The sequence below is a fragment of the Hippopotamus amphibius genome, chromosome 17 (genome assembly GCF_030028045.1).
Source record: "Hippopotamus amphibius kiboko isolate mHipAmp2 chromosome 17, mHipAmp2.hap2, whole genome shotgun sequence".
Taxonomy (NCBI): domain Eukaryota; kingdom Metazoa; phylum Chordata; class Mammalia; order Artiodactyla; family Hippopotamidae; genus Hippopotamus; species Hippopotamus amphibius.
In genome coordinates, this window is record NC_080202.1 from 39,376,606 (window position 1) to 39,401,430 (window position 24,825).

At 58.4% G+C, this 24,825-nt stretch overlaps 1 protein-coding gene across 1 annotated transcript; it reads left to right on the top strand.

The window, feature by feature from the left end:
* The first annotated feature begins 1,424 nt into the window (after positions 1–1,424).
* THRA (thyroid hormone receptor alpha) lies at positions 1,425–24,807 on the top strand. Its single transcript, XM_057716060.1, has 9 exons — positions 1,425–1,638; positions 11,970–12,321; positions 14,728–14,795; positions 15,346–15,446; positions 17,324–17,471; positions 18,089–18,294; positions 19,304–19,450; positions 20,329–20,587; positions 21,266–24,807. Exons 2-9 carry the CDS (start codon positions 12,269–12,271, stop codon positions 21,514–21,516), a joined length of 1,233 nt encoding a protein of 410 aa, XP_057572043.1. The 5' UTR covers positions 1,425–1,638; positions 11,970–12,268; the 3' UTR covers positions 21,517–24,807.
* Positions 24,808–24,825: the final 18 nt, after the last annotated feature.

Below are 24,825 nucleotides of genomic sequence, written 5' to 3' on the forward strand. Positions count from 1 at the left end.
GGTTCCCAAGAGAGTCTCCCTCCCCTCCCGCACGCATTGCAAACCCCAATACCCCCTGTAAAAGCAGTGGCTCCAACACAGCTGAGGATGCAGGTGGCTGAGACGAAGAAGAGCAAGGGCAGCCCAGTTTGGATAGGCTGTCAATCAGAACCCCACATTTAGCAAGTGATTCTGCCCAGTACAAAGTGGGCCATGGATAGAGTAGCTCCCCTTAACACACACACACACACACACACACACACACACACACACACACACGCACGCACACCTCTCCAAGAGCAGACTGTAGAGACAGGGCCCCACCCTGGGAGCCGTGGGAAGGCTATGGCCTCCACTGGTAAAACTGGGCTAATGACAGCGGGTGAACCGGCGAGGCCAGGGGGGGTGTTGGGGTAATTAGAGCTCTGCCTGGCACTGGGAGATCCCGAGATGAAAGGGGCTCTGGCGTCACTGGGTTGGTTTTATGTCCGTGAATGCAGGTGTGTGTGTGTGCATGAGAGGTGGGGCTGGCATGATGGAGATCTCTCTCTCCTTTGGGGAAGGGGATCCATTTTTACACAGCCCACCCTCCTCCTTAGATTGGTCCTGTACATTTGGAACGGGGAGGGCGGGGGGGGGGGATGGCGGGCAAACATGGGAGGGAAAACCACCTCTGTGAAACTGAGAGTTGAGGGGGTATGGCAAGCTTTACCCCCTCCCCAGCTTAGCAAGAGGACCAGATTGTTGAGGAAATGCCTGATGACAGTGAATAGAAAAAACCTATGCTGGAGGAGGGTGACATTTGAAAGAGGAGGCAGTGGATCAGGTAATGATGTCAGAAATGAGACTGCAAGGGAGGTAATGGGGAAGCATACCTCCAAAAGGATTAAAAACATAGGATGACTGAAATTAAAAGGACCTCAGGGGTCACGTGCACAATCCTCGCATTTTAAGGTTGAGGAAGCTCTGCCACATAGAGCCGTGCTGATTTGTTCAAGGTCACACAGTGAGTTACTGGCAGAGAAGGGACCCGACCTCAAAACAAACTCTAAACCTCCTGGGGCTTGGTATTTAGACTTTCTCCCCGACTTCTAAGGTGCAGGCGGCTCGCCGATACGCCCTTCTCCATCCCCGTGGTGCACCCCCCCCACCCCCGCCCCCACCCCTCCGATACTTCCAGCGAGGGAAGGCTATTTTTTAAATGACATCTCTTCCAAAATATGTCACCAAGTACCACTCCTGCCGGAGACGTCTGGAGTGGGGCGGGCGAGTGCGGGCGGGGCGGGGGCAGAGGCGGCCGAGGGGCGGCTGGGGGCTGGCCGGGGTCCCGGGGCGCGGCGGGGGGCGGGGGGCGGGGGGCGGGGGCCGGCGGCGGCGAGGCGGCCTGCAGGGAGCAGCCGCGAGCCGGCCGGGCGCGCCGAGCCCGAGCCCCAGCCAGAGCGGGGCGGGGGAGGGAGGAGCCAAGAGCGGCCGCCGCCTCTGCCGGAGGAGCCGCGGGGCCGCCACACTCGCCCCCCGCCCCCCCGCGCTCACTCGCACTCACACCCGGGCGCAGGAGGCGGGCGGCCCGGGCCCCACCGGCCCCCCATGGACGCCCCCGGCACGGGGCGCTGAGACCCCAGCGTCGCTGCCCAGCCCGGTCCAGCGCGCCACGCCGAGGTAAGGGGGAGGGAGCGAGGGGGCATTAATATGCAAATACCTCGTGATTGATTATGCAAAGCCGCGGGGCTCGCTGGCCAGCTCCCAGGCGGGCTGGGGGCGCCCGGGGGGTACCCGCTGCCAGCCTCAGCTTTCCCGGGCGCCCCGGTGACCCTGTCACTGGCCGGGAGCTTGCAACTTACGCCCAGGGGAAGGGAGGCGTTGCTGGGAGGTCGGTGGGCCCCGGGGTTCGCCGGCGGAGATGGCGTCCGGGCCTCCCCCTCGAGGGCCCGCCCGGCCTCTGTCCGGCCCGTCCGCTGCGCATTCCCGGGCCCGGCCCCGCTGCCGGCCGCCGGAGCTCCCCCGCCCGCCGCGCCGCGCCGCGGTTTGTTTACGGTGCGCCGGAGGCCTGCCCCCCCCAGCTCCCACCCCTAGCCTCCCAGGCCGAGGCCGAGTGGCCTTTTGCAAAGCTGCCTCCAGCTGCGGAGGGCGGTAGGAGTGGGGTGGGGGGTGGGCTTGCACGGACCCCGGGAGAAGGAAGTCCCCCCCTTTCACCCGCCTCCCCCAATTGAACATGGCTCTCTGGTTGCAACACTCCTAATTGCAAAAACGCGGCTGGGGGTGGGTGTGTGTGTGATGGTGGGGGGAGTGTATCTGAGGGTCCCTAGATGATTAAGGGAGTTGCAGGCTAGGGTGGTTGGGGACGAGAGGGAGGAATGGACCCGTGTTGTGTGTGCCACCCGCTTCCCTCCCCTTGCAACGTGTCTCTGGTGCCCCTTCTCTGCCTGGGGCCCTCCCTAGTCCGGTGTGAAGGAAAAGCCTGCGGGGTGGAGGATCTTAGGGGCAATGGAGAGAGCCACGCGTTTCCAGGGGTGGTGTCCAGGGGTGGAGGTCGCAGAAGGAAAGCGAGTGGGATGGGAGCCCACCCCTCAGTGCTGGCTCTGGCCCCAGGAGGGGGAAGGGATGAAGGGGGCTGTTGTCCAAGATGAGGGGGGAAGCCAATGTGACATGCAGACACAGAGATATGCCCACACACACAGCCACATGCACACCCGGGGACACCCAGGCAGACTCAAGGACAGGAGCTGCTGGACACACCCACATGGGGACAAGGGAAGAGGCAGTCTGCGGCTGCACAGGGGAGCTCAGAGGGGCGGGACACACCCACGGGAGACCAAGAGCAGACCCATGCACATACCCACGTACAGGGTCACACAGAGCTGCTGTCACACACAAACAAGGGGGAGTCGCTGTCACCCACACAGAAAAAGTCACTATCGCATGCATGCGTGAACACAGAGCAGTTGCACACAGCAGCACATTACAAAAGACCCTGTCACTCACAGGCACACACGTGCTCGAGTGAGCCCAGTCACACGGGCATCATCGCCTTGCCGTAACAGTCGCTGTCACTCAGTCAAACGCAAATGCAGTTACACATCAACACATGGACACGCAACTTAGCAACAAGTATTTTCCTGGACTCTAACTGTGGCTCTCTGAGGTTCTGTATACTACAAAACCCCTGCTCCCATAATGGCGTAAGGCATGCATTCACAATAACGTTCTCCATCTCTTTTGCTTGTCATCCCACCCCCCCAGATGGTAAGCTCCTTGAGACCTGGGAGAATCTCTGGAGTTGCTCTGGATTCCACCCAGAGCCTAGCATAGGAAGTGCTCTGAATACTTGTTAATTGATTGACTGTGGTAAACCCTGGACACAGGTGCACTTATTTGCACACAGTCCCAGGGTCTCAGGTGCAGAAGGCGTTCACAAGGCTCAGGACCACACAGTCACAGGTCTACAACCCTGGATGCACACAGCGTAGCTGTGCAGTCAGGCACACCCCTAGATGCACATTTAGTCATAGACTTTTCCCCTCAAGCTTCCTGCTGTCTTCTTTTTTGAGGTTCTTTTTTTTTTTTTGACGGAACGAGAAATCAGAGCAAAGAGAGTAGTGGGTAGGGGAGTTCTAGAAGGCAGAGTCATGGACCTGAAGAGCAGTGTTCAGTGACTTGAGGAGCTGGGATGATCCTGGCTGCTGGGGGGAGGGGAGTCATGGGGAGAGCCGACTCCTAGCCTTTATCCCCACCCCAAAAGCAAATAAGGAACCTAGCTGCCCCTGCTGGGGTCGTTTGTCTAAGCCATTCCCGGGGATGTTCACTGGCCCCAAGCTGAGTTCCTGCCTCCCACCATGAGTGTGGCCCCTTTCTCCACCTCTGCCCTCCGGCCTAAACTTGGAAGCCTCCCTCAGGAGGCCGAATGCTGGTGAGTGTCTGGGTGAGTGATGTGTATTTTTGACTTGGAATTTCGCTCCAACACGGTCTCTCTGTTGCTCTGTGTCGCTGTGTCTCTTTTCCCTCGCCTTGTTTCTCTGCCAGGCTGTAACTGTCTCTCACCCTGTCCCTACCCCCGTCGACCCCCGTTCTGGTCTCCCCTGTTCTGGTCTCTGTTTCTGCCACAGCCTCCTTTCTCAGCGCTGGGAACGGGCGGTGATCTTCATTCTTCTCCAGTTGTTAATACTCAAACCCCGCCCCTCGGCCCGCCTGCCCTGCCTCTGGGGTCAGCGAGAGGTTGGGGTGGGGGGTGGGGGGCTCAGCTGGCTGCTCAGGACATCCTGCGCTTCCTTCAGTGCTGCAGCTGCAGCTGGCAAGTTTGGGGGGCTGGGAATGGAGGGGAGAAGGGAAGGGGGTCAGCCACTGCCCGTGCCGATCTCTCAGGCTGGCAGGCTCAGCCAGGGGACACCAGCTTGCTGGAAGGCCTGTGGGTGCAGGCCATGGCTAGCTAGCTCCCAAGCAGGCTGGTGAGGAGGCTCCCTTCACACTGACCCGCTGGAAAATAATCGCCCCCCAGGGGCAGTGGCGGGAATTGGCAGGACCCGGCTGAGCCGGGTCCGTGGCAGGACTCACAATGGCCTTTCTCCACACCCCTGGCAGCTGAGACCCACCTCAGAGATGCCCAACAGCTGTGTCTGCCTTGCCCAGCCTCGGAGCCTGGTTCTGAGGGTACAGCTGCCCAGACTGTGTGTGAGGCCCTTTCCCATGGGCTGGCCCTGCAGCCCAGAGTGGCAGAACGGCCAACTCTTCCAGAGAGGGCATTGGAGCAGGGGGCATCTACCATTTCTGGGCATGCTCCCCCCTAGCTGTGGCCTAGACCATGGATGAGGAGGCCCTGGTAGGGAGTCTACCGTAGAGAATCCATGGCTGCTACAGAAGGGGAAACTGAGGCTGGGTCACAGGGAACACATAGCTGGATGAAAAAACAAGGTATTGTTCCTCTAGCAGGTGATATGCTGTAATGGTTAAAAGCAGGGATATATATATATATATATAGAGAGAGAGAGAGAGAGAGAGAGCTACATTGCCTGGGTTTGAATCCCAGCTCTGCCACTTGTGGGTTGTATAATTCTGGGCAAGTGATTTAACCTCTCCCTTGCCTTGTCTGTGAATTGAGGATAATACCTATCTCATTCACCTTTTTGAGGATTAGAGGAGTCAGAATATATAAAATGTTTTAAAAAGTGCCTGGTGCATAACAAGCACTGTGTGTTAGCTGTTACAGTGAGAAAGTCTGTGGGTCTGGAGTCCCCTGGGTTTCTTGGAGAAGCTTGGTAGAGAATTAGATCTCCTAGACATCACAGGAACGGATTGGGGTGGGGGGGTGGTAGAGATAGTGGGTCCCTAATCTCTAGCCTCCTCACCCTCCATGTCTCCTCTCTTTCCCCAACGAGTTTGTGCAGCCTGGAGCCCCTCTGCCTTGCCCTCCTCTGATCCTCACCTTTTAGCTGCTTCTTAAAAGGAGCCCTTGGCACCTCAGCCTGGGACACACCTCCCCAATTAGAGGCAAATGCATGAATGTTTGGGCATCACTGTTGAGACACGTCTGAGCACTGGAAATGGGGGAGAGGTAAAACAAGGAAAGCAGACTCCTCTCCACAACCCCTCTCCCTTCTTATGTGTGGCATACGGCACCCTCCCCCTCTCCTGGGGACCCAGCATCTCAGCTACCTACCATCCATCAATGAACCAGGACCCAGCCCTGGCTGACAGATTCCCCACCGCTGTATGGAGGGAGCATCAGTGTGGAGGATGGTGGCAGTGAATAAGGAGGGTGTTAGGCGTGGCACCTGGAGGTCCAGGGTCTTTCCTGGGTTGCCACTTTTCCTCTGTGAGTCTGGTGATAAGACTCCTCTCTCCCCCAAATTCCTTTTATGCAGCTCCCCCAGGACAGTGGGGTGGCATATGCCCTGTGGTGGGCCACTGGGGAACCCCTGGAGTAGGAGGCTAATCTCAACCCTAGTTCTCATGGCTGCAGAGGTGCTTGGGGGACTTCTGTGCCTCTTGGGGAGGGTGGCAAGCATGACCATGGTGGGAAGGGCACTGGCTGGGAGTTGGCGGCTGGGTTTTTGCCATTTGCCAGTTGCTAACTTTGGGCCTGGGTTTTCATAATCTGGAGACAATGATGTCCACCTCACGCAGAGTAAGGGTAAATGACATAACGTGGGATGACACCTGTGGTCAGTCTCTGTTGCATCCTGGAATGGCAAACACCTGTGGAGTCTCCTCTCTTCCCAAGGCTGGAACTCTCCAGGGTGGGGATACACACGCTGCCTGGAACCAGAGACAGTTCTCGGTCTCTCACGGAGGCGTCTGGGGCTGGTGGAGGGAGGGGAGCATGTGGTTTTCAGGCATGTGGTGTGGCCTGCCCTCCTCCCTGGCAGGCCAAGGCTGGGGCACCAAAGGAGACCTCCCTCTTGCATGCCATTGTGTGAGGTGGTCCTTAGGGAGGGGTCAGAAGTTCTCTGGGTAGACAAGGGGAGCACGATGGAACTTATTGGTGCCTAGAAAATGCTATCCTTGGTCCCTTGCTTTGGAGGTGGGCACCCAGTCTGGGCACCGGGGACTGGGGTTAAAGGTTAGGTCCAAAGGCACAGCCACATCCCCAGCAGTGGCAAAGAGCAGCGTGATTGGACCCAGCCCCCAGCCTTCTTCCTCCTTTCTTCCTTTCGCAAGGAAGAGATGAGCTCTTGGCTCCCAGAGCCTTAGCTGCCTGTTTCATTTTCTCTTTTACCCAGGCGCGTGGGGCGTGGGCGAGGGAAGGGGAACTGGACCTGAGGCTTTGGTGGCTATCGGCGTCTTTGTACACATCAGTGAGTGGGTGGGTTGTGCGCGCATCCATGTGTGCGTGTTTTGTGCATGTGTGGGCTGGGGAGGGCTCTGAATATCTGCGGGAATGGGGTGCTCCGAGCCGGCGGCTCTGCGCATGCGGGGTGAGTGTGTGTGCCTGCACGTGTCCGTGTGTGTGCGGGAGACTCAGCTGCATTTACTTGCTCGCGCGCGCTCTCTCGCTCGCTCGCTCTCTCTCTCGCTCTCTCTCTCTCTCTCACACACACACACACACACACACACACACTTTTCAGCCTCTCTATTCCCCCTCCCTCTCCCCATTCCCTCCCTCGGCTTCTCTCTCCCTCCTTCTCTCTCCGTCCCTCTTGCCCCCTCCCCGCCTCTGCCAGTTATGCCTGGGTGGGGGCTATCTCCCGCCTCTCTGGGGTGCCTGGGAGAACGTCCCTGCATTTCTTTTCCCTTCCACCATTCCCATCCTTCCTGGGCGGTGCTCCCCAGGGCTTGCAGACTCCTCTCTGCAGCCTCCTCCTTGGAAGAGAGGAGTGGGGAAGGGAGGACCCCAAGCCCTGTGCCCCTGATGCCATCTGCAGTGAGCGCCTTGGCCCCGTGACATTCATGCCTCCAGCCTTCAGCTGCCCCAGCTCCCAGCTCCGATTACCCGCTGGCTGCTGGGGGGAGGGCAGGGAGAGTATGCCCAGCGTGGGGGTGCTCCTAACTGCCTTCTTGGTAATTTGGATCTCCCCCTCCATTCCTGGGGGGGAATTGGGGCAGGGGACATGAAGTTCTGTGAGCTGGCAGGGAAGGGGCTGAGCTCTTGAGCATAGACGTGGGCACAACCATCGTCAGTAGGCATGGGGGGATGCAGGTGAGCCCTGGACCTGGGCACCCACCGTGATGCCTGGCGAACTGGAGCTGGCCTGGGGCGGGAGGAGGGACAGGAGAGCAGCAGGTGGGTGAGGTTCTGGTGGGGGTGGGCGGGAAACAGAGTCTTTGATGTTAATACTGTGCATCTGGCCCAAGTCAAGGCTACTGTTTATGTCTTTCTGCCTCTGACCTGCAGGGGGGATTTTCCTGTTATATTCTTTTGGGGGAGAGGATCCTTTTGTTTAAGTAACCAATCTCCCCCTTATCTCATATCCCCCACCCCATCTCCCATTCTCTAGCCTCCAAGTCCCCACAGTGGCTAGAAGATCAGGCTTAAGGGTCACTGCCCTCAAGTTCCAGAATCCCATCTCACGGGGGCCCAGCAAGAGCCCACCGAAGAGTGCTGCCTCCTCTCCCCTCCTCCTGCTTGCCAAGCTGGTGCCTGCGTCTGTGTACTCCTCTGCCATCTCACACCTGCCAAATAGTGCCTCCCTGCTCGCCTTCACTCCTCCTCTCTCTCCTGGCTCTAGGATAACAGGGCGTCGGGTGGGGCAGTCCCCTTCAGTCTGTACCTGAGAATAGAAGAGGGGGGATCTGGGAGAGGAGGAAGAGGTCCCAGCGCTAAGAGACATACCCCTCAACCTGGGGGCCTGTGTTGCTGCCGCAGCCTCCACCATTTACAGGCTCCCCGGGGGCTGTTGGTGTTTGTGGCTGCCCATGGGAGCCCACGTTGGCACAGGCGACAGTGTCTGCACACAGATGCCTGTGTTTGCCTGTGCATGCCCGTGTGTGTGTGTGTGTGTGTGTGTGTGTGTGTTTGGGCTACAGTGGCCACCTGGGCCTCTTAGCATCACCCTTCTTGGCCCCGGTAGTGTGGAGTCAGGGCATCAGTGCCAGATAATTGGAATTAGGGGAGAAGTATCTCCCCCCACCCTAGCAGCAGGCAAAGGGGAAGGGGAGAGGGAGGTGTGAACCTCCCCACAGCACTATTAATAGCCCACATGCCAGGCCACCAAGAACCAGCTGTCACCGTGGAAACCATTTCTGCTCTCCCCTCCCCCCAGACTCCATGAGGTGGGACTTAGGCGGGGCATGAAGCACCCCCCACCCATCTTTCTCTCTTTGTTACCTTTCTCTCTTTGTCTCTCCTCCCCTTCTCTGTCCTCCTCTCTCCCTCACCCTCTCTCCCCACCCGCATCTACTTGCTGCTTTTCTTCCTGTCCCTTTACTTCACTGTCCTCGCTGCCTCTACCCCCACCCCGCCCATCTCTTTGTTCTTCTCCCTCCTCATCTTTCTTCCCCTCTTCCCCCATCCTCCCTTTCACCCCTCTCCTTCTCCTCTTTCTCCCCTTTTCTCAGCCCCCCTCTCTCTGTGTCTGTCTTTCCCTCTGTGATTGGCTCGCAGGAGGGCTGGGCTTTCCTTAGAGCATTAAGGGCAAAGTTCAGGGGCCCCAACAGGTGGGGCCAAAGCCAAGAGCAGACACTCAGGAGGGTGGTGGGTGTAGACTTGGGGGCTAGATTCTGGGGCGGAGAGTCCCCTCTGGCAGCCCCAGGAGTCCTTCCAGGGAGTCCCTCGGGTCCCCAGGGCTGCAGAGTGGGCCAGTCCGGCAGCGGGAAGCTGGCGTAGTGCCTGTGGACGCCGCGCTGGCCTCTTGTCTCTGTCCCCCCATTGCAGAAGCACTTAAGCTTAATGAAATGCTTCCCCCTCAGCGGGCACCTTGCCCACACTGCCACCAGGCAGCTCTTATCTGACAAAGAGGGAGTGGGTGGCCAGGCCAGCCGACAGGTGGGCCTTGCCTGCCGGCTGTCCAGCCTCAAGTCAGAGTCCCGCAGCTCCAGCCCTCTGCCTCCTGGGGGTGGGGTGCCGAGTACCTTCCTCTGCAGGGGATGTGCCAGGCGGGAGCTGGGGCAGTTGAGCAGGACTCCAGGAGGAGGGGAGGGAGGCTGCCCTTCAGGGTGGGTATCCCTGCCCCGCCCCCCTGCCCTGCTGACTTTTTTCTGCCCACAGCTAACACAGGCTCATGCGCTCTGTGCCTCCCCACATGCAGGGCCCTCTGCCTGCTCTGTCGCCTCAGAGGCCCAAGTATGTCCCCGGAGAGTGACAAGGTCTCCCCAGGGGTTCCCGCCTCTTGCTAGGTGCCAGGTGAGGGTGCCCTAAGCAGCGAGGGCAGGACCTTGCTCCTCTGCCCACTGCCGGGGGCTCTGCGGAGCCTGGGTGGCACCGGCGGGCATCGGGTACCGTTTGGCCCAGCACAGAGGTGGGGCAGCGTGGGAGCCTGCCCCGCCACCACAGCAGGCACGTGCAAGCCCTTGGCAGTGCCCAGACACATTTGGAGTTCAGGCCGGGCTGGGGAGGGGGGAGGGAAGATAAACATGGTGGCTTAGGTTGGCACTGCCCCAGGCGTGCCCTGGAGCAACTGGCAGTGGTGGGGGGGGGAGGGGGTCCTCCAGGGCTATGGCCTGCGGTGGGCGCTGCCCAGGCCGTGCGCTGCCACCGGTGTTCCCTGCCTGGCCCGGCCCACAGCCGCTGGTACCCACTCCCGCACAGCCTGGCTCCCTTCACCTGCCCCCAGGGCCCACGCCCCAGGGCTGCCCCTCTCTCAGCATGCCCACTCCTGTGCCTGCTTCCTCCCCTCCCCGGGGGCGCTCGGGCCTCAGGCTGGCGAGTGGATTTTTCCAGCTTCTGTAAACAAGTGGTGGCAGCGTGCCAGGTGGGCAGGAGACGGGCGGGGGCAGCACCGCAGCCAGGGTGCACCAAGCACCGAGGCACCGTCTTGGGGGGAGGGGGAGACAGGGAGACACCCAGACCCGGAGAAAGAGAGAGAGACATTCACATGCAGACAGACAGGCCAAAGGAAGCTTCACTGGGCACAGATAGAAGTGGAAACAGAGGCGACAGAAAATAGCCCTCTATTGTCCAGCCCAACCCCCACGACTGCCTTGGCCCCCTACCCCTCGCACTCTGGCTGAGAGCAGCAGGCCCCTGTGCCCAGGCCCTGGGCATCCCCACCCACTCCTTCTCCCCCCACCTCCACCCCTTAGGGCTGGCTACGCCATTATAAATTTATAACAGGAATTTCTCTGCAAGCCAAGAAAAACTTGACCTACTTTCTTGACGGCTCCCTGGGCTAAGGCTCCCTGCTTGCACCCCCACCCCCACCCCCACCCCATGTCTGCTGTCCAGCCCCCAGTGCCCAGTTCTGGTCTGTGGGGGTATCAAAGGCAGAATGGGCTACCCTTCTGCACTCCTGCCCTGCTCCCCAGGATGGGGACTCGCCTGAGTGCAGAGGCCCTGTCCCATGGCCCTGCCCTGCCTACTGGCCTGACTCTCCTATCTCTCCCTTCCCCTCCCACCCTGGCTCCTTATCAGTTCCTGGGGGTGGGGCCAGGGGGCCCAGGAGGTGCTGCAGCCACACGATGGAGATCCTGTGCAGGGAGCTGCACCTTTTGTGTGCCCACACCTGCCTGTGTGTGCAGACACAGAGCCTCAGGGGTCAGCGGTGCAGCCTGGAGGGAAGGGCTGGCCCAGGTCGGCACTGCCCCAGACCCCAGGTGGCGAGACAAGGCTAGCACTGGAGGCAGGCAGCTTGCTAGCTGTGCCAGCTCAAGTGAATGGTCAGGCCTTGTGAGGCTTGGTTTCCTCACCTGTGAAGTTCTGATACCAGAGGCGCATGTTCTCTATTCCATGAACTCGAGTCAGTTTCCTTTCCCCCTCCCTTTGCCATCCCGGTGGGTGGCAGCTGTGGTAAGCCAGCTGGGAAGTCTGGTCCTCTGACTGGGAAGTGTGATTTGGGACCTTGTATGGGAAGCTCCTTGCGGGGTTGGGGTTGGGGAGTCACAGCCGGGCCGGCAGCCGGGGAGCTCGGCTCCCTGCTGTTCTCAGTGTCCCTCGCCAGTAAGGCACTGGTGTGGGCATTCAGGATCCCTGCATGCCGCCAGTACCCCCCATGCCTGGGCTGAAAGCTGCTCATCTCTGGTCGCCTCTTGCCCTATAATACTGAGGAGTTTCAGGAAAACTTGCCTAGGAAGGTGGTAACGATAGCTGCTGTTTGATAGATAACGTATTCAGGGCCAGGCACTTGATCGAATGTGAGGATTGAGGCAGGGTACATGGATGACCTTATTCTCTCCCTCCATCCCTTTCCATGTCTGGGGATCAGGATGCGGATCTCCAGTCTTGCCTGCTACCTGTGTTTTGTTGTATTTTGCCTGCTGTCTGTTGATCTGAAAGGTTGTCCTAGTCCTCTCCCTGTGCCTACCAACATCTCGTTATGAGCCCCAGAATGTTGGCACGAAAGGAATCCCATTCACCTGGCCCACCGTGGCTCCGCCTTATCCCTGCCTCTCTCCTCTCTCTGCAGGGACCTCCGGACAGGACACGATTCCGAAGCTAATCCCCCAGCCCAGGACCCCCGCCCCACAGACCCAGCTTGCCCCCCCAGCCCTACCACCTGCCACTCCCTGGCCCCTCTCACCGCCCGCCCCCCTTGGGGCGCAGGGCATGGTGTGAAAGGCCAAGTGCTGAGGTGGGCACCATGGGTGCTGTGCCCTAGGGCCTGGGTGGCGGGGGGTGGGTGGCCTGTGGGCGTGCCGGGGGGGCCAGTGTGCCCACCCCAGTCTCTTGGCGTGCTGGAGGGCATCCTCGATGGAATTGAAGTGAATGGAACAGAAGCCAAGCAAGGTGGAGTGTGGGTCAGACCCAGAGGAGAACAGGTAATGGGTCTGGCAACTAGGTCGTGCCAACTCCTAGGCAGTAGGCAGCGTCACCTGGCTGGGTCCAAGAGAGCCGAGCTGGGGCCTTTTAAGCACCTCTGGGGTATGGGCATGAGGCCAGCAAGCCTGCTGCCTACCTTTGCCCAGGAGACGAGGTCATGTTCCCATGTGGCAGGAAATTAGGCACCTCAGTGGACAGACGCCCATTTTGAAAGGGGGAGGTGATGCACAGCAGAGTGACTACAGGCAGCAGGCGCGTGGCCCCTCCCTTGACAGCGCTGGGCGTCTCAGATGCCCCTCAGGGTCCCCTCCACCACCCTCACCTGAGCGTGTGGAATCCAAGCCTTGTCATTTTCCCCCTCTCCCTACCAGCTCGTTCACTTCTGACCACCAGCGTGTGGTCCAGAGGCCATGGTGCATGTGACATGACATTTCAGGGCACATGCCCCAGTAGCTGTTGGTCACAGCTCACGCTTATATTTGGAACCTATTGGGAGCCTCACAAGCTCTTCCTTGTTCACGGGCAAGGGCGGGCACTGCCATGGGGCTCCTCCCAGGAAGTGGAAGTGAATGCCAGCTATGAAGGTTTTGCTCCCATGTGGAGGAGGCATCAGCCCTGCACACACAACTAGGCATGGGTTGCCTATGATCTGCATGGCGCTTCAGGAGCTCAGAGGGTCTCTGCCTCTCCCATCGGCTCCAAGTGGCACAGAGCTCAGTCTCAGTTGGCGTGGTGCCCTGGGAGCTGGGTACAGCCTGTGCTTATGGCCAGGGAGAGGGTGGGGGAGGGGGGTGCTCTGGGGAGCGGTGTGGCTGTTGCCTAGGAGACCAGATTCAGAGCCAGGAGGCCAGAGGCCTGGCCCAGCAAAGCCCTGGGGCCCAAGACTGGGTCCCTGAAGGGGTGGAGGAAGTGGATGGGGCTGACAGTTGGGTAGGGCAATGGGGGTATCCCCCCACCCAATCTCCACCCCAGGGGCCTCTGAAAAAGATTTAGCCTGTCATAGCTAAATGTCGTAGCTCTCACTTACAGCCTCTGCACCTCCCTGCCCAGACTGCTGTGGGCCTGGGAGAGTCCGCTCCTAACTCAGAGAAAGGCGGGAATGCCAGTTCCTGGTCCCTCAGGACTGCAGCCCCTCCCTTGTCTGCCTCCCCTCCCCCATGTCACTGTGCCACCTTGTGGCTGTCCCTGGAACTGCACCCAGAGGCTGTAAGTCTAGTTAATTGCTGAAGATGCCAGCTTCACTGGGGCCTAGGTGGCGGGGAGTTCTCCCACTCCCACCCCTCCCGAGGCAGGAGGGAGATCTGACCGCGGAACCATTGTAGAAATCAGGGGTAATCCCCAGGGCGTGTGGAACACAGAGCTGTCTGTGACTGTGACCCTGGCCAAGGTCACTGTGTCAGTGTGTTCGGAGCTGCATCAGGCTCCGGGGGGGGAGGGCCCTGCGACATGCCACACAGGGTGGGTGTGGGAGGTTATACAATCCGTGCATGCATGTAGAAGGCTTATGTAACCTGTGTGTACCGAGGTTATGTAACACGTATGTGGAGAGGCTGGCAACATGTGTGTGCAGTGGCTGAGGGTTGTTAATACCTTACTTGGAGGGGCCCAGGGTCCTTGTCCTGGCTCTGACCTCAGCGCACAGTGTCACCAGGCACAAGTGGGGCCTCGGTTTGTTGCTCTGTTAAATGGAGGCCGTGGACAGAGTGGCTCTGGGAGTCCCATCCTTTTCACACATTCTTGGGGCTAGGTTCTAGTGGTCCACTGTGGTTACTTAGCGTGTGTGCACGACCTGGAAATCAAGTGACATGTTCATTGCGGGGAGGGACATGGTATTATTAGGTGCCCTTCTAGAGGGTTGTGTAACACGTGGGCATATCCTAGAGGTCATATAACACATTTGAGAAAGCTCTGAAAGTCTCATAGATATAGATAGTAGAGCCTGCTGCTTACTCACCGTGCTTGGGTTTATACTGAAGGCAGCTTTAGTTGTTCATATGTGCTGGTCTACTGCTGCGTTTATTTGTGTGTATTCTAAAGGTTATATAGCTTTAAGCATGTCCTGAAGATTCTTTCTGCATATGGGCCACGTACAGGAAGCTTAAATATGTGGTTATCTTATAGATTATGGGTATTTAAGGTTCTATAATGCATGGTCATGTGTGTGTGTCTGTGTATGTTGGGGCCCTAGAACATGCTTGTGCCCCAGCCAAGCCCCTTATCTCTCACCCCAAAGCTTCCAGATAGCTGGACCCTTCTCAGTTTTATCAGCTGACCTGGGGGTGGGAGGTAGGATGAGGACACAAGATGGAGGGCGTCAGACCTGGGGGATGACCTCAGCCTATTGGATGAGAAGGGGGGCTGCCCAAGGACTGCTCTCTGATTCTGCCCACTTTGCCCCCATCCAGTGCCAGGTCACCAGATGGAAAGCGAAAAAGAAAGAACGGCCAATGTTCCCTGAAAACCAGCATGTCAGGTGAGCCTGGCTGCGTGTGCCCTTGCTCCCCACCCTCAACCCCACCGAACCAGGCCAGGGCTCTTCTGGGGCCTGGGCATGTATCAGCAGTTCCTGTGCATGTCCCACAGGGAAAGCCTCCTGGAGAGCTTGGGATGGATTTGTCTGGGCTGAGAGGGGTGATGGGGTATGCCCCAGCCTTTGAGGATGGATGAGGTCAGGAAGGCCTCTCCCCTTCTCCCATAACCCCCTTGCCTGAGGTCCCTGAGATGAGCTGCTGCTGACATTGGCTTCTCCTTGTGCCGTATCCCCTGCCCCTGGGATGCAGCAAAGGAAAAGCCCTGAATGGGCAGTCAGAAGAACTGGATTCTCCATATCCTTAGGGAAAGGGATGGACAAGGTGACCTCTGATGTGTCTGCAGGATTTTACCTGGAGACATAGAACCCTTCAGGGAGGCTGGGCTAGGGGATGGGCCAGGAAGGAAAAGCTGGGGGATGGAGAGAGTGTAGGAGCCTCTCTGCTGGGGGCCCAAGCCATGCCTGCCTGCCTGCCTCCCTTCCTCCCTCCCAGGGTATATCCCTAGTTACCTGGACAAAGACGAGCAGTGTGTCGTGTGTGGGGACAAGGCAACCGGTTATCACTACCGCTGCATCACTTGTGAGGGCTGCAAGGTATGGACCGGCCAGCTCCTGCCCCTCCCCCGCCACCTGAGCGCCCATCTCATTCCCTTTAAGTCCCTCAGCACCTGGCATAAGAGACAGCTCTATAAACATGTAACCTGAAGCCCATCTGTTATATCATCATTTCTCTTCTCTTATTCATTCATTCATTTGTTCATTCATAATCCCTGCTCTGACACTCATAGGTAAGATGCCAAATCTCCCTGAGCCTCAGTTTCTTCGTCATAAAGTGGGGATAATCATACTACCTACCTCATAGAGTTGTTAGAAGAATTAAATGAGATAATGCACATAAGGTAGTTAAAACAGTGCCAAGTACAAAAGAAGCACTCAACAAACGTCTGCTTTCATCCATCCATTCAGTGTATTAAGTGTGAGAGGTCTAGTATATGCCCTGCCCTCAAGCTGCTCACAGGCTGCCAGGGAAAGACTAACATCAGTTGAAAGCAACATCAGTGTTTCTCAAAATGTAGTTCCTGGACCACCTGCAGTACTTGTTAAGTGCAAATCCCAAGGCCTCATCCCAACCCTACTCAGTCAGAGTAGGTGGCTCCCAGGTGTAGGATTGCTTCCACTGCACCTGAAAGGGTGAGAACCAGTGCTAAGGGGCACGGTGGAGCCTAGAGAAGAGTATGGCAAAGTCTCCCTGGGCAGAGGGGACAAGGTCATAGACTTGGGGAAGCTGAATTAGATCTCACATTGGACATTTCAACCTACATGGTCTTTCCAGGATCATCACCTTCTGAAACTGTAAGATCTTTCAAGAAACAGAAGGATGTAAGAATATGTCAAGGCTGCAAGTCCTTCTCTTTCCTGATGTCAATCAAACCAAGACCACCAGGGATGTAGAGTCCCTTAGCAGTGTTCCTAGAAGCAATGCCAGCAGTGTAACATAGAATAAGGAGTCTCCCCCTCAAGGACATCTGAGTCCCAGCGGGGCATACTGAAAGGACAGAGATGCCTTCCCACTCCTAGAGAGTCTGATGTTGTAGGTCTAGAGTGAGGCCCAAGAGTTTGTGTTTTTTGATGGCTACCCAAGGTGATTTTAATTGCACCCCAAAATCTGAGAGCTCAGACCTTGTGTCTTATACCTCAGGTCCAGTTCTGAGGCTCTGCTACCCACTTAGCCATATGACTTTGAGCCAAGTGCTTAATCGGCAAAATGGAGATAATGACACTTCCTACCTCGTGGGGTTGACATGAATGTTAAATGTGACAATACATGAAAGAAAAGACTTTTAAGTGCCTGACCCATAGTAAGTTTGCAGCAGACATTAGCGCTTCATGTTCTTGCTACCGTCTTGAGTCTTGAGGTTTTTCCTTCAAAGCAAAGACTAAACCCTATGTGTAAAATTGAAAATATTCTTTTCGTGCTGGTAGAGTTCATACCCAATGCCCTTTCTTGGCTTTTTGAACCCCGCCCCCCATTTCATGAATTCCACCTGCATGGGTAACAGGCAGCATGTGTGAGAATGGTTTTGGGGCCAGTGTTGTTTTTAGAGTCTTTTCGCAAGATGGAAAATCAGGTATTAATTGGATGTCCAACGCGGCTATTCCTTCAGGCCTTGTAGCACCTCACCCCATCCCAGGCTCCAATCACCTCACTGCGATCACCATCCTTACCTCCGCCGCCACCGCTACCCATGTACCGCGACCCCTAGGCAGCTGGGAGGCTGAGGATATGTATTTCTAAGTCCTGGCAGAGCCCAGGGCTGCTGGGCTTGCTGCATCGAGAAGATGCCAGGTTTCCTCACTAATTCCCCAACCCGCACCCCCCTCCCCCCCAGAGAACTGCATGGTTGGTTCAGGAAGAGAGGATTGTGATCACAACATGCTCCGTCTCCCCGCCTCCCCGCCCCCCCCTCCAGGGCTTCTTTCGCCGCACAATCCAGAAGAACCTCCATCCCACCTACTCGTGCAAATATGACAGCTGCTGTGTCATTGACAAGATCACCCGCAATCAGTGCCAGCTGTGTCGCTTCAAGAAGTGCATCGCTGTGGGCATGGCCATGGACTGTAAGGGGATGGGTGGGGGGAACCAGGCCAGGTGGCTGTGGGCGGGGGTGCGTTCAGACATGGCAGCTCCCTTCCAGGGTACCCACAGGGCAGAGTGACAATCTGGGTCAGGCTGATGGTGGAATAAATGTTCCAAATCTTAGTCCCTGCTGCCCTCATCCCTGAAGAAAAGGAAACAGGATCCTGCTGTGGGCTCTGGGCATGGACCCTGGTGCCTACCTGCCTTTCACCATTCCAGGGCCTCAGAGTTGTTGGGTAGAAATAAGTCTCACCATAGCACAGTGTCTCTGACTACTAGTGAAGGCACCCCACGTGTGGGTGAGAGATGGCATTTTTCATTAGCTGGGGCTTGAATGGCACGGTCTTCTAGTAACTACTGTCACCATAACCCTTTAGACCAGAACATGGCATTCCTCTGGGTCAGCCCAGATGGGAGTTGATGTGGTCCCAGCGATCATGGTCCAGGTTGTGCCGCCCGATGGCTAGGTGATTTGGGAAGTCACTTAGCTTCCCTTGGCCCCTCAGTTTCTCCAGCCTGTACACTGAGAAGAGTAGTTTCTGAGCGGGTTATGGAGTGTGCCATGCAGAAGGGCATCGTGTCTGTCTGTTGTTGACAGTGGTTCTAGATGATTCGAAGCGGGTGGCCAAACGCAAGCTGATTGAGCAGAACCGGGAGCGGCGAAGGAAGGAGGAGATGATCCGATCACTGCAGCAGCGACCAGAGCCCACTCCCGAAGAGTGGGACCTGATCCACGTTGCCACGGAGGCCCATCGCAGCACAAACGCCCAGGGCAGCCATTGGAAGCAGAGGCGGAAATTCCTGGTAAGGAGAGAGGGGCCATGGGGAGACTGGCAGCCAGGTGGCCAGGAGAGGGGAGTGAACTCAGAGTGTCGCCTCCTCCAGGAAGCCTTCTTAGTTTAGCCTGGTCCAAAGCAGATGGTCTCCACAACTTGGCCATTCTGATTCGTACACCTGTGTACGTGTCACTGCTATCAGGGTCCTGCCTTTTCCATCTGACTGGGAGCTCCATGAGGTCAAGGCCTTGTGCTGCTCATCGAATTGCCAGTGAACAGGGGTGACCTCTCCTCTTTTTCTTGCCCACAGTGACTGGGAGGAAGGGTGAGGACACAGTCATGTAACCATATTTGGGGCACCTCTTGGGTGCCAGGCATTGTTTTAGGCCCTGGAAAAACTGAGTGCCAAGTAAATGGTCAGCTTGGGAGGAGATGGATAATTGGTTGTGTACAATGGGGAAGGCAAAAAACTCCTGGTGGAGCGTGTCAGCAGGTGGAACAGTACGCTGTTAGGAGCACAGGCTCTGATACCAAGCGTGTGTGTGTGTGTGTGTGTGTGTGTGTGTGTGTGTGTAACTGTCGAGGATCAGACTTTCCGGGTTCAAATCCTGGTTCTACCACTTACTAGCCACGTGACCTTGGGCTTATTACTTAGCTGTACTTATGATGCTAAGTATAACATCAGCTAATGGTGATAAGTCGTGGTGAGGATTAAATGAGATAATATGTGTTAAAAAAAGCTATGGCCTGATGCCTAGCTACATATTCAATATTCAGTGAATGTAGTTTCTATTGTTACGACATTACCTCTACTGCTGTCATGATCCTTGTGGTTATTAGCCGACTTGGAGCCCTGGCACTAGTCTATTCTCTGCCCCGAGGTGAGAGAAGCCGTAGGCCTGGGACACAGTTGTCCCCGGGTGCTGGTGGCCCCCGCTTCCCCAAGCTGCCTTGGAGCTCCCCCTGGTGGGCAGGGAGCCTCAGTGAGAGGTCGACAGGGGTCTGCAGCCCCAGCTGACCCCCATCTCTCCCTCCAGCCGGATGACATTGGCCAGTCACCCATCGTCTCCATGCCAGACGGAGACAAGGTGGACCTTGAGGCCTTCAGCGAGTTTACCAAGATCATCACCCCGGCCATCACCCGCGTGGTGGACTTTGCCAAAAAACTGCCCATGTTCTCCGAGGTGAGTGGCAGATGGGAGGAGAGACGTGGTGCCACGTTGGAGGGAAACCTCGGGCTGCTCCCTAGGTCACCCGGTCCCAGCTCATGCTTACGTGAAGCTCTCTCGATGGGGAGCAATTCCTGTAGGTCAACACCCCCGACACACACACACCCCCGACACACCCACACCCCCCCCACACCCAACACACACACACATCCAACACACACCCACACACCCAACACATACACACACCCAACACACACCCACACACGCCCAACACCCACACACACACCCTACACACACACCCAACACACCTCCAACACACCCAACACACACACCCCCAACACCCCCCCACACCCAACACCCACACACACACCCCCCAACACACATACCCAACACACCCCCAACACACCCACACACCCCCAACACACCCACACCCCCAACACACACCCCCAACACCCCCCCCCCCCACACACACACACAAACACACAGAGTGAGCTGATTCCCTAAAAAACCAACAGGCTCCATGGGCCCAGCCCAGGCCCCTCACTGTCTGTCTCCCCCCGAGTCTAAGCAGCCATCCCGACTCTGGAAGTTCTCCTTATTTTAAAAAGCGCTCACTCTGGAGACAGGCTGCCATACTGGCTTGTGACCTTGGCCATGTGGCCTCCCTCCCTGCACCTCCCTTTGCTCACCTGCAGTGGGCATGGAGGTAATGATGGGACCTAACTCAGAGGCACGGTTGTGAGGCTTAATGAAACAGGGCAGCTCCACCGCCCAGCACGAGCGTAGCTGTTCAGAGCACATGTTCCTGGCTGGGGGTGGCCTCGCGGCTCCCAGGGGGTACCCGCAGGGGATGCTCGTGAGGATGCATGCCGAGTGTCCCTGTGGTCCTGCAGCTGCCTTGCGAAGACCAGATCATCCTCCTGAAGGGGTGCTGCATGGAGATCATGTCCCTGCGGGCGGCGGTCCGCTACGACCCCGAGAGTGACACCCTGACGCTGAGTGGGGAGATGGCCGTGAAGCGGGAGCAGCTCAAGAACGGCGGCCTGGGCGTCGTCTCCGACGCCATCTTTGAACTGGGCAAGTCACTCTCTGCCTTTAACCTGGACGACACGGAAGTGGCTCTGCTGCAGGCTGTGCTGCTCATGTCCACAGGTACCGCGGCCTGGCCGGGAGGGCTCAGGGGCTTCCGGGGGCCCAGAGCTTGGCTGGGCACCGGGCCTGTCGCACTCTTTCTTCAACCCCACAGTCTCTCTGCTCCCCGAGCCCACCTCTCTGTCCCCCCAGCTTACCTCTGTCATCCAGGCCATCTCTGTCCCCAAGCCCATCCTCTGTTCCCGGTCCTCTGCTCTGTCACCCATCCCTCCTCTGTTCCGATGTCCAGGCCTATCACGTACCTCCTGATCCCTCTACCCGTATCCTGGCTTCATTTCTTCTCTCTGCCCCCATCTGCTCTTTGTCTCCCACAGACCCCTTTGCTCCCCGTCCCCCACTCTGTTCCCATGCACCTTCTCTCCCCAGTCCCGCCTCTGTTCTCAGTCCCCCCTCTGCTCTCAGTCCCCGCCTCCCTGCCTCCAAGCCCCTCTGTATTACTCTTCCCGCCCCGGCTCTCCGCCCACTAGTCCTGCCCTGTCTCCAAGTCTCCTCTCTTTCCAGGCCGGCCTCTTGCCCCTCTGTCTTCTTTACCTGCCCCTCCAGCGCCCAGCCCCCTCCCTCTGCCCTGCGGCGGCCCCTACACCTGCCCAGAGCGTATCTTTCTCCCCTCTCCGCCAGCCTCTCTGCCACCTCCGCTCCCCTCCACCCGCTCACCCGCCTGCCCCTCCTTGCCCGCAGACCGCTCGGGCCTGCTGTGTGTGGACAAGATCGAGAAGAGTCAGGAGGCGTACCTGCTGGCGTTCGAGCACTACGTCAACCACCGCAAACACAACATTCCGCACTTCTGGCCCAAGCTGCTGATGAAGGTGACTGACCTCCGCATGATCGGGGCCTGCCACGCCAGCCGCTTCCTCCACATGAAAGTCGAGTGCCCCACCGAACTCTTCCCCCCACTCTTCCTCGAGGTCTTTGAGGATCAGGAAGTCTAAAGCCTCAGGCGGCCAGAGGGTGTGCGGAGCTGGTGGGGAGGAGCCTGGAGAGAAGGGGCGGAGCTGGGGGCTGAGGGAGACCCCCACACCTCTTCTCTCCTCCCTCTCGTCCTCGGATAGCTTCAGCTCCCCACACACACCCCCGCACTGCCCCGTCCCTCCTCAGAACCTCCAGCCCTGGGACAGGGCACACAGATGAACTTGCCATGACAAGGACAGTGTGGGAGGCGGGGGGACCGTGTCCTGCAGGTTCCGGGACCCCGTCCTCCGAGAAGGTAGGAGAAGGGAGGGAGAACCAAGAGGGGACAAGCCATCTTGACCGTAGGGGATGGAGGAATGTGGGGTGGGGGGAGATGCCCTCAACTCACCCCCTGCACACACACACGAGAGAGCCCCCTGCCCAGTCTCTTGGCCTAGGTTCCCCCTCCGGGCTAAGGGCCTCTCTGCTTCCCCAGATGCCTGGGTGCAAAGAAAGGCTTGGCTTGGCTCCTCCCCTGGAGGTTAAAAATTACAGTCATTCTAACTGCACTTTGGAAACCAGGCAAGGGAAGAAGATAAATGAAGAAATACTAGACAGAGGGAAAAAGAGAAAAAAGAGAGAGCAAGCAATCGATAGATGATATTAAGTTATTAACTGAGGCTGGCCAGAGGGGAGAACCCCTTCCCACCCCCAAGCACTTTGAGAGCTGCCCCTCCTCCCCCCAAGTCAGAGAGACCTGCCCGCCACACCAGATCCCCAAGGGCAGGGCTGCCGATCAGAGCTGTGAGTTACTACAACAGGGTCCTGGCCCACCCCCTTGCCTTGCCCCTCCCTCTGTGCCCCTTTGGCACCCCCGCCCCAGTACGCCCTCTGCTCTCTGCCACTCGTGCCCGCTGAGTTCCATCTACCTCTCACGCTGGATGCCAGCTGGCCCCTCACCAGCCTGCCCTGCTGCCCGCACAGCTCCCCTCTCAAGTGCCCAGCCCCAGGGGCCTCTCCCTGTCCCCCCCACTCCTTCCCCACCTTGGCACCCACACAGGAAAAACTGTGGCTCAAGCTCCCGCCCTCCTCACATCCTGCAGTATTAGCTCCGATCCAGATGCTGCTGCCCTGGGGGGCGAGGAGGGGTGTGCGTGAGCGTCTCCCAGAGCCTCCACCCCCTTAGGCCCCTGTTTCCATCTGTCTGCTGGGCTCTCTCTCACCCCTGCCCCCCTCCCTGCCCACTCCCACTCGATGCACTATCCCAGACTCTGGGCAGGCAGGCACCGGAACGGGGGTGCTTAGATAAACGGCACTTAGTGGAAGCCCCGGGGGAGGGGTCGGTTGGTGCTCCTCCTGTTTTCTTTGAAGCTCTTCAGGCCAGCCGCCCCTGTGCCCCTGGGACCCCTTCCCCCTCTTCTTTTCTCTAATTCAGGGACTTTGGCTTGAGCCACCTCCCACCCTCCTGGTGAGGAGTGCTCTGTTGGTCTGCACTTGGGTGAGCTGCCCTCCTCCTCCTCCCTTTGGCTATCGCCCACTCTGCGAGGGAGAGAGGGAGGGAGGAGGTAGCCCTCTGAGGGTGGGGGGAGGGGAGGGTGGGGGAGGGACAGAGCAGACCAGAGGGCCCTGGGCTCAGGGCTGCATGTCGGCAGGGATGGATGGGTGGACACAGATGCCCCCGGAAGCCATGGGGAATGGGGCAGGGGGCGGGGGGAGGGGTGCCAGGGCTTCCTGCGCTTTGCACTATTGGGGCAAAAATGTCTTAAGCAGTGGGGAACCTGCCACCCCACCCTGACCCTCAGCCTGCCACAGCCCCCTACACACATGCACACACACGCGCACACGTGGACCCACGCATGCGCGTACACACACACACACACACACACACACACACACACACACACACACACGGGAAGGCAATGCTATGCCGCCCATCAGGGCACGTCCTTCCCCCACTGTTCAGGTGTTCCAACAGGGGTGGGGGGCCTGGAAGAGCATCCGCTATCACATGTGCATGTGCCTGCCCCGCCCCCCTTGGGCTCGTGGGCTGCCCGTGCTGTTCTTGTCTGTCTCTGTCCCCTCTCTCTCCTGGGGTACTGATTCCTGTATTACTCCAGTCCCATGGATAAGCCCTCTTGTACCCTCCTCCCACCCCCTGGGGGCCCAGTGGAATTCCTGACCTGTCTGCTGTCTCCCCATCCCTCCATCCCCACCTCCACCCCGCCATTCCCATTCTCAGCCATGCACATGGTGGAGAAAAGGCCTCCAGGAGGCTTGGCCTCTTACAGGCACTCGGGAATCCCCCCTCCCCCTCCCCAATCGTATACGCTGCGATCCCCCACTCCTCCCCGGAACCCCTGACCCCTCCCCCCCACTCTCAGTGATGTGGGGTATATGTGTGCATTTCTCTGCGTGAATGTGTGAGCAAGTACACGTGGTGGGGGAGGAGCCGGGGGGACTCAGGAGCACCGCGCACCTGCTCTAGAGAGGCAGCTGTCCCAGTCCCTGCTTTGGAAGTGGGGGACAGGGCCCTCTCCTGGGGGCCATTGGTGCTAATGAGGGGGATGGCCTTGACGTGGGTGCTCCGCATGCCTCCCCCGGTATTGGCCCGGGGCACTAGGGCGGGCAGAGTGGGGCAGCAGGGGCAGGATTGGTGGGAGGAGGGGCTGCTGGGACTAGGAGGAGGGGGCCAGGCCAGGACAAGGGGGTGCCAGAGCCATGACCACTACCCCGCCCCCACCACCCGCCTCTCCATCTCAGTATTCCCCCTCCCATCACTCATAACACACATACCTCATCCAGCCTCCTCCCTGCTCAGACTTGGGGAGGGCGGGGGTGGAGGAGCCCCTACCCCTTCCCCTGGTGGCGGGTCTGCAGGGCTGGGAGAGGGCAGGGCGTGTGACACAGACACCGTCCATAAGGGGGACAGCAATTCCTGCCCTGGGAACTCCTGGGTGGGAGGAGGGGGACACGTCCCTGCAGGCGCTACTGAATGTATGAGACGCTGGTGCTGGGGTGGGGGGAGGGGGGTTGCGGCCAGGAACAGGGAAGGAGGTAGGTCCCTTCGCCAGGGAGGGGTGGGGCCAGTAGGGGTGACGTGGGGGGCTCCTGCTCCTGCCCCACATTGACAATCAGTATGTCTGTTATGTGCGATTTTTCACCCCGTTGTGTTTTGGGTCAGGATTTTAAAGAAAGATATTTTTATGGTAATTGTTGCTCGTCTATTTTACTATATATTTATGTAATAAATATATGATGAAAATAATCCCCTTGGGCACCCCCCCCCTTAGACGTGTGTGCTGTTTCCCTGTACCCTCCCATCTGCTGGCAGAGTACCCACCCCACAGACT